General features: G+C 39.7%; 1 protein-coding gene across 1 annotated transcript in view; it reads left to right on the top strand.

Moving 5' to 3' along the window:
• Window positions 1-17635, top strand: part of pcxa (pyruvate carboxylase a) — a 175804-nt gene that overhangs the window by 27366 nt on the left and 130803 nt on the right. The window contains 1 exon segment of the mRNA XM_036587802.1: window positions 13484-13602. Within this exon segment, the coding sequence (XP_036443695.1) occupies window positions 13484-13602 (119 nt within the window).

The raw sequence follows: 17635 nt of genomic DNA, 5'->3' as shown, positions 1-17635 counted from the left end.
ATATAGAAGCTGAAGATAAACATGCATAATTCGACTCTATTCAGTGGTGCTAGAATCTGCTCAGTAAATACTGCACAATACAAGCATATCGAGCTTGTCATTCAAACAGTCAGCCTTATCTGCAGTCTCTCAGACACATGCTGACACAAGGTAGTGCATGCACGCCCAGTCTGCCTTACATATGAATAATAAGCATGGACCACTGAATTTAGTCCATTCGTTCTGTTGATTGATTAATAAATGGAAAAATAACCACATTAACATTTGTAGATGTGAGTGAGTGAGTGTGCATGCTTGCGCGTGTGTTTTGTATAAGTGAGAAATGAGAGGACTTGGTGAAAGAGAGATTGAGAGATGAAATTCCTGCCCCATCTGTTCCGTCATATGGCGGAGTAAAGAGAAGAGGATAGTTAAGATGGAGATAACACTTGGCACAGCTTGCAGATTTCTCAGCACCATCACCAGAATCCCATTTCAGCTCCGACATGTTCAGACTTTCTGAACCTCTTTAGCATTTGTTGAGCTCAGCTCATCACAACAATGCCATTATTTACACTATAGGTCCACTATTTTTGAGGCAAATGACTTTTCAGTCACATCTGTGACAGGCTATTGTTAGCACTCATTTCAATAGCTGAATCTTTACAGTGCGATTTACTCAAATGGCCAATGGTTTCATTAGGAACTCAATGAGGAGAGTTTCCACACAAAAACACTCTGACGTACTGTTATCTATAAAATGGACAAAAATCCAGATACAGTTCAGGCTTCAAGATGGCTGCTACTACAGCTGCTGCTACTGTATTTCTACACAAGAACAGTTTTGTCCGTTTTTATAGATAACATTGAGTTAGTTTGAAGGGGCCTACTACGTGCTGCTTATGTACTGATTGCACACAAAAGTAATAAGTGGTATGCAGTATGTGACCAACATGAAGTTCTCCAGTGGTGCTAGTGATACATAATAAGCAACATAAGCAGCTGCATAGGGCCCCATGTTTACCAGGCGGCCCTCTAACAACTTCTTTGTTATTACTGTACTGTTATGCTGTTTGAAGAGGTAAGAGTGAAGGGAAAATGACTGGTTAGTAGTGTCTCAAAAAATAATGTATGAATCTGGAGCCAAAAAACAGAAAAGAAAAAGGAAAGGTGAGGTGAGGTAAAAAGTTTTTGTTTTTTTTTCTTTTGGTTTGTTGTTTTTGTTCCTGGTGCTAAAGAGGACTTCCACAGATTTTTCAAATTTTCTGCATTAAAGCATTAAAAATGTGAACAAAGAGAAACTTACCATGTCAGAATTGTTCACAGCAGTGGTGATGGGAACATTTGAAGCATTTTAATGCATTCAGAGGTCACAGTTTAAGATTGTGCAGAAATTTTGTACAGTTGCTAGAGTTCTCCTTTAACGCTATGTCAGTGGTTCTGGCTTTTAGTTGGACAGTAAGATGTAGTGGATCCAGGCTTTGTCTCATGAACACAGCTGCAGTTAACTTGTTTTAACTGCTTTCTGTGTTCACCCAGGTTTAGATACTCAGGCGGTGATTAATCCTCATGCACGTTAAAGCAAAACATTTATGACAAACATGAGGCGGCATTAAGCAGATTATTTTTCAAAAAAGAAATCAAATGAAATGTAAAGCATTTAAAACAATTAACTAACAGCGCTGTTGTCACATTCCTGCCCTGGGGCAGGTTAGTCATGTAGCAGAAGTTGCCATGGTGATGGACATCGGTATAAAGTGATCCACTGTCATAAAGCAGAAAATACAGGGCAATATCAAACAAAGCTGATCTAGTTTAAATTGTAACGTATTAGAACTTCAAACAGACATTGTGTTGTGAGTAGTACACAAATTAGTCGCTTATAAATTTACATAATTTACAGTGCTTTTGGTTGTACTAATTGCTATTAGTTAGCCTCTAGTTGTACAGAAATGTAATTAATGAATTAATTAGGGATTTTGTTTTGTCTTATATTGTATTCAAGTTTGTGACCATTAAAAATATTTGTTTAAAAAAAGATTCTCTTTGCTATATTTCTTTTAAGCATTTACAATGTGTAGGTCCTCACCATCTCTTGGCTGGTTTCTGGGTGAGAAAGGTCTAATATTCTATGTTTAAAATGTGAACTAATATTAAAAACCCCAACTAATTTCTCCTTCATGTTCCATCAACACATTTCAGCGTGTGTCCTGAATGTGGATGTGACACATGACGTAGTCATTTGCATGAGGTTTAGAAGAGCTTAACTCTTTATTGTGCTGTCTGCATTCTTTGGGTCAGTGCCGCTCCTACAATCCCTCACACACACAACTGCCACATGTCTCCATAGAAATTAATGAGAGGTGAAATGAAAATTGCCTCGCTTCACTGTAAAGATCAGGTCTGAGCAAAAATTGGAATTGAGCAATGAGGCTTGTAATGTCTATGTAGCCAAAGTTACCCAGATGACGTACTTTTCTAGCAGCATATTCTGGTTTGCAGCCAAAGCTGTCTTCATGATGTGATGTGTTGCCATTAAACAGTGCGGTCACTTGAGGATAAGACACCCATAGATTTAACCGTGTGTGTGTATATATGTATGTATATATATGTGTGTGTGTGTGTGTGTGTGTGTGTGTGTGTGTGTGTGTGTGTGTGTGTGTGTGTGTTGGTCCCCTCTTTGCAGCTATAACAGTAATTAATTTTAATAATTTTTGCCCATTCATCCAGAAGAGCATTTGTGAGGTCAGATACTGATGTTGGACGAGAGGGACTCCGTTCTAGTTCACCCCAAGGTGTTTAATGGGTTGACGTCAGGGCTCTGTGTGGGCCAGTCAAGTTCTTTCACACCAAACTCACCCAGCCATGCCTTTATGGACCATGCTTTTTGCGCTGGGGCACAGTCATACTGAAACAGAAAAGGGTCTTCCCCAAGCTGTTCCCAAATGGTTGGAAGCATAGAACTGTCCAAAAGGTCTTGGTATGCTGAAGCATTAAAATTTCCCATCACTGGAAATAAGGGGCCTCAGCCAACCTCTAAAAAAAAACCCCATAGCATTATCCCCCCTCCACCAAACTTTACAGTTGGCACAGTGCAGTCAGGTAGGTGATATTCTCCTGGCATTCGCCAAACCCAGACTTGTCCATCACACTGCCAGACAGAGAAGTATGATTCATCACTTCACAGAATATGTTGCCACTGCTCCAGCGTCCAGTGACGGCGTGCTTAACACCACTCCATCAGATGCTTGGCATTGTGTTTGGTGATGTAAATGGAAATTCATGCCATGAAGCTCCCAGTGCACAGTTTCTGTACTGATGTTAATCAAAGAGGTTTGGAACTCTGCAGTTATTGAGTCAGCAGAGTGTTGACGACTTTATGCACTCAGCAACCCCGCTCTATAACTATATGTGGTTTGACACATTGTGGCTGAGTTGCTGTGGTTCCTAAATGCTTCCACTTCAATAATACCTCTTACAGTTGATCATGGAATATCTGGAAGGGAAGAAATTTTGCAAACTGACTTGTTGCAACAGTGGCATTCTATTACAGTACCATGCTCGAATTTGATGAGTTCATTCTTTCACAAATGTTTGTAAAGGCAGACTGCATGGCTAGGTGCTTGATTTCATACACCTGTGGCAACGGGACTGAATGAATCATTTCAAGCACAGCCAATATATCATACAGTGTCAGAGATGTGTGATGAGTTAGGCTGTCTGCGGGCACAGTACTAATTGTTAGGATAGAAGCTTCCATTACTTCTTTGCTATTAGTCTCATAGCTGTAATGTGGATACCAAACAAGTCTTGGCTGATCTGGGGTAAGGGGATAATTATGTAAGATTGATTTTGTGCTGGGCTGTTGCTTTACAGCTTCCACGATATATTAATTGAAATGGAAATGAAATGAGTCATTATTTGGTTACATTAGCATTAAGAAATGAAAACCTTCCCTGCTAATACGGTTGAGATCATGAAAACTGGGTTAAAAATCATGGAACTGATAACCTTTTATTTTTCTCTCTCAGATGTGACTTATTTTTTCTTCCTTATGTTCAAATCACCAAGTGACCGCTGATTCATTGCAATCTGTTTTTCTCCAGCTCCTGTATGACTTGGAAATGGCTAAATCCCTCAAACCAGACTTCAAAATAATGAATCACACATTAAATTATTTTCTCTGCATGATTCTCATTGTAAACCTCTTAAAGATCTGTAAATGTGTGTTTAGCAAGGATGATGCAGAGTTTTGTATTCTGCTTTGTAAAGCTTGAGCTTGGCTAGAGCGATGCTGAAATGTGTTTCTCTATTGCTTCCTCAGCATATGTATTTATAAATATTTACTACTAGAAATTCAGAAAAGAAGTGTAGGCTAATGTTACATCATGTTTAGTGCTGACAGATTGTGGAAAATGATGAAAAGACTGCTTTCAGTATTGCTCCAGCATTACAGCATTCAATGTTGCATAATGGAAAAGCTTCGGTAAGCAGTTGTTTTGAGTGTGCCGATGCCAGACGTGTGAAGTTGAACCCGAAGTTTTTCCATTCCTAAAAAAAAAAAGAAATCTTGAGTTTCTTGGTGGAAAATTGGCCCAATAACTTGCAGTTGTGCCTTGACAAGAGATTAGCTGTTGAGGTAAATACAGGTTCAGTCATTAAAACATGCTGAGTGTGTCCTTTAAGAACCTCTTAGGTCTTTTATTATTCTCTCTTATGTGGTTTATTTCATACCAGCAGGTATGGCTTCTTTTAATCGTCCTTTTCAAAGCATGTGTGCATGTGCTCGCAGCTGAGGCTCCACACAAATCTGAGGAAAAGACTGCCTTCATCATGTTTCATCATCTGCCCCATTAGAGGAACCAAAATGCCATGTTTGATAATTCACCATTCATGTTTGATCATTTACAGGACCAATGCAATTTAATTCTCTTTGAATTGACCTTTATCTGCTATTAAAATGTGATTCCAGTGCATTTACGAAATAGGAAACCATATGATATGGAATTCAGAAGTGGCTGTTCGCTTAGTGCTCCAGCCTTGGGCATAGTTTCCTCTAAGCACTCTTTTCAAAATCCAGTTTTTGCCCCCCTCTCAAGAGGTTTCTGTGAAATTGCAGGTGATAGAAATCCATGTGATAGAAATTATGAAACAATTCTAACATGAGTTGACTGATAAAAATCTGTCTGAAATAAACTACACTAGGCAATGAATGATAAATAGTGAGTTAGTTAGCAAGTGTTTGCTGGAGTTAACGTCAGCATTTCACACTGCAATGACTAAAATGCACCAAATTATATATGTGAGTGTTTATTTGTTTATTAGTCAGAAATACAGGCGATACAAGCCCTCTGTTACGCTCACATTTGCCACCGTTTGAGCCAGAAAACTCCCACTCTGCATGAAAATAGACACTTAACACTTAAAGTATCACAGTTAAAGCAATAATAGTAAACCTTACCTGATATCTGCTTCTTTCTGATTGGTTTGTTAATTTGAATGTAACCAATCAGATCACTGATGCAGTACATTCCACGATCCATGTGCCAAGATTACAGGCATTGTTATTACACGTGTACCTTTATTAGCAGCAGCTTGTGCTGCAGGAACGACATGAGCGCCTATGAGGAGTCAAATTGTAGAGTGCAGTTTATGCGGACAGCACAGTGCTGACGAGCTGCTGGAAGTAGTAGGAAAGCATGCTCTGATGTTGACTTCCATTTGGTGCTGACCATCACAAAATGCATTCCTTCCAGCAGCGAACTCATCCAGGGTTCATTTGGAAGCAAACTGAGACTTGTGATTTTTGCCGGACCACAGTTCTTTTGTTTAGTGTGCAACTGAGTACAGGAGTGTTCACACTTGTCAAAACAGATTGAACTAAATAAAAAAAATTCAATAGGTCTGCGCTAAAGCTAGGTGTAAAAGTGCTTTTACTGAATTTATTTGGTAAAAATATCTCTGGCAGCAGTATGTTAAAAACATTGGCTTAGTATTTACTAATTACTTACTTTCTAGGAATTTTGGCACAATAGTAGAGAAGTGCATTCAAAGGTCTAATTGTAAAATCTGAGCACCCTAATGGTTAATGAACGGATAATAGGTTAACTGTTGGGGGGAAAAAAAAACAACGGCAAAAAACTTGGGCTGACATTTAATGTAGGGCTGCTGGCTTGCTGTTTTAGGGGACAGCACTGGTGTTGCCCCACAGTTTAGCAGTACACAGATGTAAACATTGGAAAACAAGTTTATTGTTCATAAATAACTGAGGGACAGTGGTAGGTTTTGGTGTTGGATGTGGAACAGAGGCTGCCTCCTCAGATAAGCTAATGATCTAGCATAACTAACTGGTACAATACTGGATGCTGGTGGAGACTTGTCATCTTCTTACACATGGTCTTTTCTCCTCAGCGTGTCCAACATGTTCGTTTTTCAAAGAAAGAAATTTTCACTGGAATTGGCCGACATCAGCTAGAGTAGTTAGCCTATTTAGTGATACAGCCGAGTCAGAGCCGTCTGTGTCTCCTCAGTCACGTTCTTAACAACGCATCCTTGGCAACATGCTCACGTTAAGGCATAGCAATGTAGAATCACTTACAGTCCTGCTAAAATGTAAGATAACCGTTTCACAGAATGTTTTGGGGGGGTTTGTATTCCCCCCACTTCTGGGACCAAAACTATGCCCATGGCTACAGTAGAAAAAGATCATAGCTGCTCTGTGTCATGTTATGGATGCTACACACCCATCTCACCTTCAAAGACAGTCTGTCTTCCTCCTCTTCTTTCTATTCCTGCTTTCTAATCCCTCCACTGGCGTCTCTCCCCCTCTCTTTCTCCTATGAGCCTCATTGCTTAATTGGCTCAGAACTCGAAGCAGTGACGATCGGTGTGAAATTTGATTTAGCGCAGACTGATCTTAATGTCTCTTACCCCCAAGACAGGCCTGGTGTTTTCCGCAGCGTCAGGGAGACGAGAAAGGGGGAAACGGGGACGAATGAGCATGCTTAGCGAAAAAGAGGGAGGCTATTCGGAATGAAAATGTGAAAATGCGCTGCCCTGTTCTTCTGTTTCTCTTTTTTTCCCTCTGTTTTTCTGGCCTGGGGTGCCGCTTGTCTTTGGTGTTGCATCCCCTGTCGAGAAGGTAACTACATTAAGGCGCAGCGTGCAGCGAGCAAGACGAATGTGCGTTCACCAAACACGATGCCAATTATCCCAAAGGCACATGTTTTCATCCCTTTTCCGCCCTTTTTTCTGTTCAAGGTAAAGCCTTGTAAATTGCAGCGTTTGTTGTTACCGTTTCAAGAAAAATAAAAATGTGTCTGGTCAAAGGAAATGGACACAATTGTAGTATTTATTTATTTAAAGTGGCCAAAAATGAATAAGGCCTCAAAATTAAACGGTGTTAACAGGGATGAGGTTTGGGGGAGACCTCCCCTTTGGAAGTCAATCCTTTTGCAGCATTAGTTGCTATGGTGACAACTGCAGTTCTCCGAAAGTCTTGAGCACAGGTTGGGGATTTCAGCCTTGACATGGATCCGTCACCACATTTTGTTCCAGGCCCACATTCATTTCTTTCACACTTTCTCTCTTCAGCTTCCGCTCTCTCTCTCTCAGCAGTCCAGTATGAGGCAATTGGAGCTGTTTAGACAGAAAAATAGAGCTATGATGACAGTCACTAAAGTGTCCAGAAGTAGACTCGGCACCTGTTTCTTATCTATCTGTCTGTGTCTGGCTGCAATTCTACTGTTCTGTCTGTCGTTCTGTCTGTTGTTTTTTTCTATATATTGATCAACAGTGCCCTCCACATATATTGGTACCCTGGTGAACATGTAAAAACCCTCTTTATAGCTTATCCTATTGATCTTTCATTCAAAACATTAACAAAAATCTAATCTTTATTTGAAGTACAGTGTTTGAAAGAACACACATCTTAATAACACACCAAATATTTTTTTTTTTCAAGTCTATGTACACAGCAATTGTTGACACCCCTGTATTACTTATTAACACTTCATTTAATACAAAGTTCTCTCCTATAATGCTAACTGAGACTGGAGAACACATGGCAAGGGATCTGAAACTATTCCTCCACACAGACTCTCTCCAGATCCTTCAGGTTCTGAGGTCCATGCTTGTGGACTCTCCTCTTCAGCTCATCACACAGATTTTTCTATGGGGTTTCAGTCAAGGGAATGCTGCGGCCATGGTAAAACCTTGTGTGCTTTGAATCATTGTCCTGAAGTCTAATTAAATCATCCTGAGGCAGTCAGGTTTTGATTTAATGTCTGCTGGTATTGAGTCCATGATACCCTGTATCTGAACAAGTTTTGAAGGGCCCGTTGGATTAAACCAACCCCACAACATCACAGATACACCATCATACTTTACAGTGGGGGTGAGGTACTTTTCTGGGTGGTTATTTTTGTGTCTGTCAAACTCACTGCTGGTGTTTGTCACCAAAAAGCTCATCTAACTGTGTAACAAGGTCCCACTGAAATTTCCTGTTCCAGATTTGAGAAATATTATTTCATAAGATTTAGACCTTTTCTTTTAATCATTGTACTTCAAATAAAGGGTAGATTTTGATAGTGTTTTTGATTTTTGTTAATATTTTGTCTGATTTTTGTCTGTCTGTCTATCTATCTATTTGTTCTGTCTATGTATCAGTGCTACCTATTGTTCTGTCATTCTGTTTGTCTAATGTTCTATCTAATGTTCATTCTTTTTTCTCTCAGTATCTATCTATTTATCTATCTGTCTATCTATCTATCTATCTATCCTTATCACTGCATCTCCTTCGTTCCTTCATTTATTCCTTCATTCGTGGCTGAGCATCCTTACATGTGACCTCCCATGACTTCTGGGTGTTGCACATCATCCAGCAATGTTGGTGCTGTGGTGCTGTGAAGTAATTACAAATTGTATCAAGCTGTGAAACTTGTAATTACTCATTTCCCTCACCCCCATCCCCCTCTTTATTCCCCTCAGTGGAATGCCATCTGTCCTCCTCACTCCCTCCTTTTCTCTTCTCATCATTAGACCTCTCCATTTACATACCTATTGAATCAGTCTGCCCTTTTACTAAAGCGACACGGTGTGCTTTCAGACTTTTCTTTTGACTCAGGGTTGGAAAATCCATATAGTAATTATGTGAGAAAATATCATTATCACAACATAACAAATGACACAAAACACCATAATTGTTCATCTATGTAAGGTTTTAATGAATATTGTAGGGATTATAGGGAAAATATGTAGTACATTTTAGTTTTATATTTGATTTTGGTGAATTCCATATTTCTGGTTATATGTCTCAGCAGTTGTCGCTCTTGGCTCCATCACCTTCTGAGTCAACCTGCACTACATAGCCATTTACCGATGGGGTGTCCAGTTAGAAGAGGTGTGCATTATGTGGGCCCCCTTTTTAATTTGTGGTAATTTCAGCCACACCTGTCGGCGGCAACTATGCAAGCACATATTTCACTTCTAGTTCTTTCCCCCATTCAACCGTAATCTGGCATCTTGGTTCTCTACAGTAGGTCTGTCTTCTGAATCAGTTCACAGCAGATTTTTAAGGACACGTCTAATTTAAATGATTTCTCGATTTTCCATTTTAAACTTCATGACTTTTACTAGAAGAAACAACAGTATCTGTAACTGACCACTGGGGCTCAAATGCCTCTGGAAGCAACATCAGTAAGAACTGTTGGTCGAGAACTTCATGAATTGGGTTACCATGGCCGAGCAGCTGCACACAAAGCTAAAATCACCATGTACAATGCCAAGCATTGGCTAGAGCGGTGTAAAGCACACTGTCATTGGAAACATGTTCTCTGCAGTGATGATTCACACTTTACCATCTGGCCGTCTGACAGTCAAATCTGGGTTTGGTGGATTTCGGGAGAGCACTATGTGCCAGCAGTAAAGTGGAGGAGCGATAGTCAGGGGTTGTTACTCAGGGTTTTTCAGGGTTTGAGCTAGGCCCCTTAGATCCAGTAAAGGGAAATGTTAGTGCTACAACATAAGTACAGTACATTGTAGAGGCTTGTGTGCATTGAACTTTGTGCAACCGTTTGGAGAAGGCTATTTCCTGTTTCAGCATGACCCAGAGCCCTAACCTCGACCCCAAATACTGTTGGGATGAATTGAAACATCGACTGCGAGCTGGGCCTTATCGCCCAACATCAGTGCCTGACCTCACAAATGCTCTTGTGGCTGAGAGGAAGCAATTCCCTGCATCCATGTTCCAAAGACTAGTGTAAAGCCTTCTCAGAAGAGTGAAGGCTATTATTGCAGTGAAGGGGGATAGATTCCATATTAATGACCAGGAGTTTGCAATTAGATGTTCAGATGTCTGCATAATTTTGGGCATATAGTATATCATACCCCGCTTCATCAGTACACTAATGACATGGTTTACACTTATGCATCATTTATTGGATTCATTTAGGACTCATACCATATATTGTAATAAAATAATAAATATAAATATAAAATAACAAAAAATATGACAAGCAATTCCTAACATAGTAGTATGTGTATGTGTGTATACAGTATAGTGTTGATTCTTGAAATCTTTTTCTCTTCTGCCTGGGTCTTTTAGCTTTGCCTGGGTCTTTTTTAGCTCTGTATCTCTTTCTTGTTTCTGGTGTTTTTGACTTTCTGTCTGTTTACTTGTTTTTCGATTTTGGCTCTGTCTGAAGTAGACTGTCATCCAGATATTTGACCCTGTTTTCTGATTTTGAGTTTCCTGAGTATCATTCTTGACAGTTTGGTTTAATACGAAATCATAAAATGCACATTGTATTGCCCTTTCTTACACTACAAAAAGTGCCCTGATACTGTCCAAACTATGTTAGATGTACTGAAACTGGAGGTAATGGAAGCTTATAGCCACCAGTTTTGCATTGTGCAAATAGCATATCTATAAAAGTGGACAAAACATGGAAATAATTTAGGCTTCAGGGGGCTACCACTGTTCTAGTTTGCTTAGCAACATGATATGGCTAAAGGCAAGTGAGTGATGAAGACTTGCAGTGTGCTTGTTGGTTGGTTATAAACTTCCATTACTTCCATTACTGCATTAGCGTCATAGTTCCAGTGCAATACTAAAGAAGCAAACATGTCTGATCGACTACATTTGATGTAAGAAAAGAAACAATATCGTGCTGGTATTAAGGTTCTGGGATTTTTACATCGTGTAATGGTGTGCTTGTGGTGCACTGCCACACACTGTGACACACTCTAGTTTAATAGCCTTGCTTGTGTCACCAGAACGTATCATTGTGTGTGTAGCGCATGGGGAGTGGGTGAATGGATGGAGAGTCCTTTGGTAATCTGCTGGCTTCTCTCTGTCTCTGTGCAGACAGGGCAGGGTTGAAAAGAGCACATGGTAAATAGCACAGATTCAATGTGAAGCTGGTTTATGTATCTAGGTAGTGTTGAGTGGTATTAATGAAATTCAGTATCACAGTAGCATGGTTTCAGATTATATTTTACTTTGCATTAAGTTAATGAACTGATGCTTCCCGTTTGCTGGTACTCTAAGCAAACTAAATGGTTAGAGGAAAAGCCCCCAGGGGTAAGGTGCAACCCCCCCTTGTTTTCTCTCCTGATCAAACGATAGGGACAAATCTGATCTTGACACATTTACTGAATGACTGTGCTCTAAATAATTTAAAAACTTCATCTGGATGTTGTGGAATCATTAAAAGGAGGTCATTGCGACATACATTGCTAGAGCCCTCAATTTCATTTCACATTATATTTTTTCTGTTGTATTTTGAACCTTTTAAGTGAAAGGACACGAAAGGAGTTGATTTATAAATTATACATTCTGTAAAACATGGATTATTAAAATAATTCACCTGGCTTCTTACCCCAGGTAGTGAGCCATAGAGTGTAAAGGTGGTTTTTATGTGAAATAAAAATGTTCCAGAATATTTGCCCTAACTGTGTGTAAGTAAACTCAAGCACAGATATTACAGACATTGTTCTTTCTTAAGGTGGGGACATTCCCCATTTTGACCTATTAAGGTTTTATAGAAAAAACAAAAACAATTAACCTCCAGCCAATGACAAGCAATGCAGTTTATTTATCTATCAAAACCACTAATTCTAAAGGAGAATTTCACCACATATTTTTTTTTTACATAATTATAGTTTTAAGATATAAACAGTCATTCAGAGTGGTTTCGCAATTGTTGAGAAACTTTTAGAGTCAGAATTGTGTACAGCGGTGGTGATTGAAACCAGATGTCCAAAGGATTTAAAGTTTATATTGGTTCATATTATTTTGCTCTGCCCACTGGTGCATGGTGACATCATTAAAAATCAGAAGCCTTTTAGAGGTGGACAAAATTTTTCAAACTTCTGTCAAAGATTATGGAGACCCAAGAATTTTGACATCAAATGTAGTTGTAAAAATGTAGTGGCGAAAGCATTTAAGGCAAAAACGTATCCACAGTTAGCCACAATTTACCACTATTTTGCTGTTATTGCCATTTTTACCATATAAAAACTCATAAGGCACGTGTAGATCCTCTGGTCATATTGGAGAGCAAATAAAATGGCTGTATTTGCATTGTAAACATCGCAACCCGAGTTCCTATCAACACTATAGAAAAGACCTGGTAAGTTTCTCTAATGGAGCTTTTCACATTAAAACACTGATCGAATTATGAAGAATTCTTTAAAAAAAATTGGTGAATTTAATCTTCAATATCACTGTGTAACAGCAATACCACTATAGACGATATATCTCTCAGCATTACATCTATGCACATGTGTGGCCAAGAGCAGCCTCCTGTTCGATTTTCTTTTAAGCCGAGCTGGCGCCGGCTGTGATTTACATGAGTGCTGATTGTGGGGTTGAAGTGAGGCGTGTGATGGGAGCGGATCTGAAGGTGCGCTCTGCTGAGAGCAGCCAGCAAAGCCACACTAACACAGCGCCACAGATGAATTGGATCAGATCTGTGTGAAATCTGGGTGCCGGATTACGTGCGCTCCTGCTGGGGACTGTGTGTGTGCGCGAGTGTGTGTTTCTTCTGTGAAGAAATGGCCTTCTAACAGATTACCTGCTGTCTTGAAGCCTGTTCTCTCCCTCGTAATCGTACTCTTAGCCAGCCGGCCGTTTTAAAGGTCAACTCTAAATGTTTAATCAACTCGTTGCCTTCAAGGACCAATAATATTTTTACTGCTAATAAAATCTAGGACCTCTGATATTTTCTTTGAAAACATAAAGTTAGATTAAGACTGTTTGTCTTTGGTTGAAATAAACTCTGCGTTTTAGCAGCGCTGCTTGTACTGGCGCTGTGGCCATTATTGGAGGAAAGTAATTGTATCATGAAAATCTTCATTTAGTTTGTTGTTTAGTAAATAGTCTCTTGAGGACACTAATCCAAGAGGTTTAATCGCTTTAACTAGTGTGTGGTAGAGTACTACTCTCTAAATGTGTGTGTGTTTTCTCTCTCTCTCATTCTCTCTATATCTCTCTCCCTCTCAGGTTGGATATGAAAATGCAGGCACAGTGGAGTTCCTGGTGGATAAGCATGGAAAACACTACTTTATCGAGGTCAACTCCCGTCTGCAGGTGGAACACACAGTTACAGAGGAGATCACAGAGTGAGTGAATGCTAGACACGTGCACACGTACACAATCTGTATCACATCTCACATCTGTATCAGTTCACGCTCCACTGGTGAAAGCCAAGAGGCTGAAAACCACTGAACTGTACGCATCACTCTTTAGAGCACAAGGGACTGCTTTATCAAGCACCGCATCTCACAGTATATCTTAGTGCCTCACATTTCCATTTTGGGAGCAAGTTCGTCTGTTCTGGCCCTCTAAATATTGTTTTTTTTTTATTATTTAAAACCGAGGGTGTTTTACAGTGACCTGTCCAGGGTGCATCCTGCCTTACGCCTAATGATCACTGGGATAGGCTCCAGCACCCCCTGCGACCCAGAAGGATAAGCGGTTTCAGAAAGTGTGTGTGTTTTTACAGTCTTCTATTCAGTATACCTGCAACAGTTTTCTTTTCCATCAGAGCGGGCACAAGACCATGAAACTTGTAGTTCAAGGCCCTTTCATAACATGCCCTCGCCAACTTCGCCACTCAGAAATGTGTCACACCTGCTTTGTGCAAGTGTCCAAAAGGGGAGGAGAGGACAGTGAGGAGTGAATTTTTCTGAATCTGGCTGCACTTGCCCTTGGCTAGGTTAGCCTCAGTTAGCTAAACAAACATATACAAACACATTTTATAAATACGTTTTTCTCTGCCTTTAAGCTTGGGTTTAAACTGTGGTGTAGTCCCTTTTTTGTTTTTAGCTGTGCATCTTAACTAACAAGCTAGCAGAATATTGATTGAGCAGTTTGCAACCTAAAGCCCAGCAAATTGAATGTTATGGTTTTGAAATATCAAACATTTTTAAATAGTTTTGCTTTGGCTTATTAGCAGCTTTATCCACCATTATTTTTGGGTTTGAAAAGGGAAATGAGTTGGGTTGCAGTGAATTCTGTACAAGTCCTGCCGCCGTAGTCTTATCCAAGGGTTCATCTTATAAACTACACTTCAGGTAATAAAGTAAAGGAAAGGCCCTTAGGATGACGCTGGGGATTCCCCCAAGGGGAAATGGCCAGGCCAAATGGACTAGGGTTTGTTAAAACCGGTACTGAAACGGGCGGCGAGTTGACACGAAAGAAATAGAACGGCAAATTTGAAGACGTGTTAACATTAATGCTCATGTTGGCTCCTGTAGTTTATTCTGTTTTCTCCTTTTAGTTTTTCGTAACTGAGCTGAATCAGGGCCTCACACTCCACCACACGCTCACACATACAGCACTGTTGTAGTGCCTCGATCAGCTCCAAGCCCCTGTAAGAGTCACTGTTGAACTTTTAATACCAGGATGGACATGCAGTGTCTTTCTTTTCATTTGCATTAGACAAAAGAAATGAAAGTCTTTTGCTTTTACTACTTGTTGGATCTAGTTTTCCTGTGTTTAGAGTGGTTGTTTATGAATAAAAGCATTTCAGAACTGATATTTTAATGCCTTACAAATTGCGTCCACTATGTTCATTTGTAAAAATGGAATTGATTGTATCTACTAAGATACCATGGAAATAAAAGTCCTGAATGGACAGTTTTCCATTACACGCTTTAATGTCTTAGCAAGCATTAAAGCAGTTTAAATACAACAAGCATCATTATTCTATTAAAACGAGTTTTTAAGCTCCCAGAAATCATTAGAAGGCCCTGCATAAAGCATATTAATACCAGGCGATTTATGTGTCTTCTGTCCAAATAGAAGAGTAATAGAATAGGATTATTCACCCAGTCTGTCAATTAACCCTTACAAGTCTAGAGCTATTACTGCTGTTTGCTATACTGTTGAACTATAATTATATAATTATTATGTAGTTAGTTATGTAATGAATTACATTTAATATGTAATATGCATTCTGTGGAGATGATTCAAGCTTCCACTTCTAACATTTCTTCAATTTCGAAATGACAAAAATGTGGCAAAGAATGATTTTCTTTTTGCAAAACAGACTCTGTGCTCGACAGTAACTTCTGATCATATTTTAATTACAGATTGAAGGGTTAGAATCCACACATGTAACAAAATTTCCATGTTTCACCATACCGCAAGTGAGAAATGTTTTAACACACTGTATAGTGAGGAATTGCTATGTGTACAGTGGAGGAAATAAGTATTTGATCCCCCACTGACTTTAAAAGTTTTACAAAAAAATAAATGCAAAAAATAAATACAAAAAAATAAATGAAACGTCTCATAATTTTATGCCAGCTTTATTTTAACAGTGACACATAGAATATCAAAAGAAAAATTGAGAAAATTACATGAAATGAGAAATAAAAATTTATTTGAATTTCATTGAAGGAAATAAGTATTTGACCCCCTAGTAAAACATCATTTAATACTTGGTGGCAAAACCCTTGTTGGCAAGCACAGCAGTCAGACGTTTCTTGTAGTTTTTATAAGGTTTGCACACACTTCAGGAGTAATTTTGGCCCACTCCTCTCTGCAGATCATCTCCAAATCCTTAAGGTTTTTAGGCATGCATTTGGAAACGCGAAGCTTCAGCTCTCTCCATAGATTTTCTATGGGATTGAGGTCAGGAGACTGGCTAGGCCATTCCATGACCTTGATATGCTTCTTATGGAGCCACTCCTTTGTTTCCTTGGCTGTATGTTTTGGGTCGTTGTCGTGCTGCAAGACCCATCCACGACCCATTTTCAGTGCCCTGACGGAGGCAAGGAGGTTGTCACCCAGGATTTTGCGATACATGACCCCATTCATCTTCCCGTCGATGCGGTTAAGTTGGCCTGTGCCCTTAGAAGAAAAACACCCCCAAAACATAATACTTCCACCACCATGCTTGACGGTGGGGATGGTGTTTTTAGGGTCATATCCTGTATTTTTCTTCCTCCAAACACGTCGAGTTGAGTTGAGGCCAAAGAGCTCAATTTTGGTCTCATCTGACCACAGCACCTTCTCCCAGTCTCTCTCGGAGTCATTAATATGTTCATTGGCAAACTTGAGGCGGGCCTGGACGTGAGCCTTCTTGAGCAGAGGAACCATTTTAAACCATTACGTCTCAGTGTATTACCAATGGTTTTTTTGGAGACTGTGGTCCCAGCTGCCTTGAGATCATTAACCAGCTCCTCCCGTGTAGTTCTTGGCTGATTTTTAGCCTTTCTCATGATCAATGAGACTCCACAAGGTGATATCTTGCATGGAGCTCCAGGCCTAGGTCGATTGACAGTAATGTTGTACTTCTTCCACTTCCGAATAATTGCACCAACAGTTGTCACCTTCTCATCCAGCTTCTTACTTATGGCTTTGTAGCCCATTCCAGCCTTGTACAGGTCAACAATTTTGTCCCTGACATCTTTAGACAGCTCTTTAGTCTTGCCCATGGTGGACATGTTGGAGTGTCACTGAGTCTGTTGGCAGGTGGCCTTTTATACAGCTGACAATTTGGGACAGGTGTCTCTCATGCAGGTAACGACTTCACTGAGATTAGGGTGTGTCAGTGGTCTGTGGGACCAACATTAGTCATGGTTTTTAGGGGATCAAATACTTATTTCCCTCAATGAAATGCAAATTATTTTTTATTTAAATATTATTTAATTTTCTAGATTTTCTTTTTGATATTCCATCTCTCACTGTTAAAATGAAGCTACCGTAAAAATCATAGACTGTTTAATTATTTGTCAGAGTACAAGCTTTCAAAATCAGTGGGGGATCAAATACTTATTTCCTCCACTGTATATGACATGATGGGGGATGGAAATTTACTGTATTTTTTTTTATTTAATCTGTGTGCCTTTGAGATGCAGGATGAAATTCCAGTGATTTAAAAATGAGGCAGTAAAATCATGCACAAGCTTTCCATTGTCTCCTTTACTCCCCAGCAGAAGGGAAAATTAGGTGGGGACAGAAGTAGGTCTGAAACAGCGTGTGGAATGAGTTGGTGTCAAAGGAAACAATAAGAGCTCATGGATATAAATATCTCCCTCCTAACCTGCGGAACAGTGCAGAGATGTTCCCCTGCTTGTCTTTATGTGTCGACAGACATGCAGAAACTGGCAGAAAGAGAGAAGCCAGTTCTGGCACAGAGCTTCT

Source organism: Colossoma macropomum, unplaced genomic scaffold (genome assembly GCF_904425465.1).
Source record: "Colossoma macropomum unplaced genomic scaffold, Colossoma_macropomum, whole genome shotgun sequence".
NCBI lineage: Eukaryota > Metazoa > Chordata > Actinopteri > Characiformes > Serrasalmidae > Colossoma > Colossoma macropomum.
This window is presented reverse-complemented; position numbering and strand designations above follow the sequence as displayed.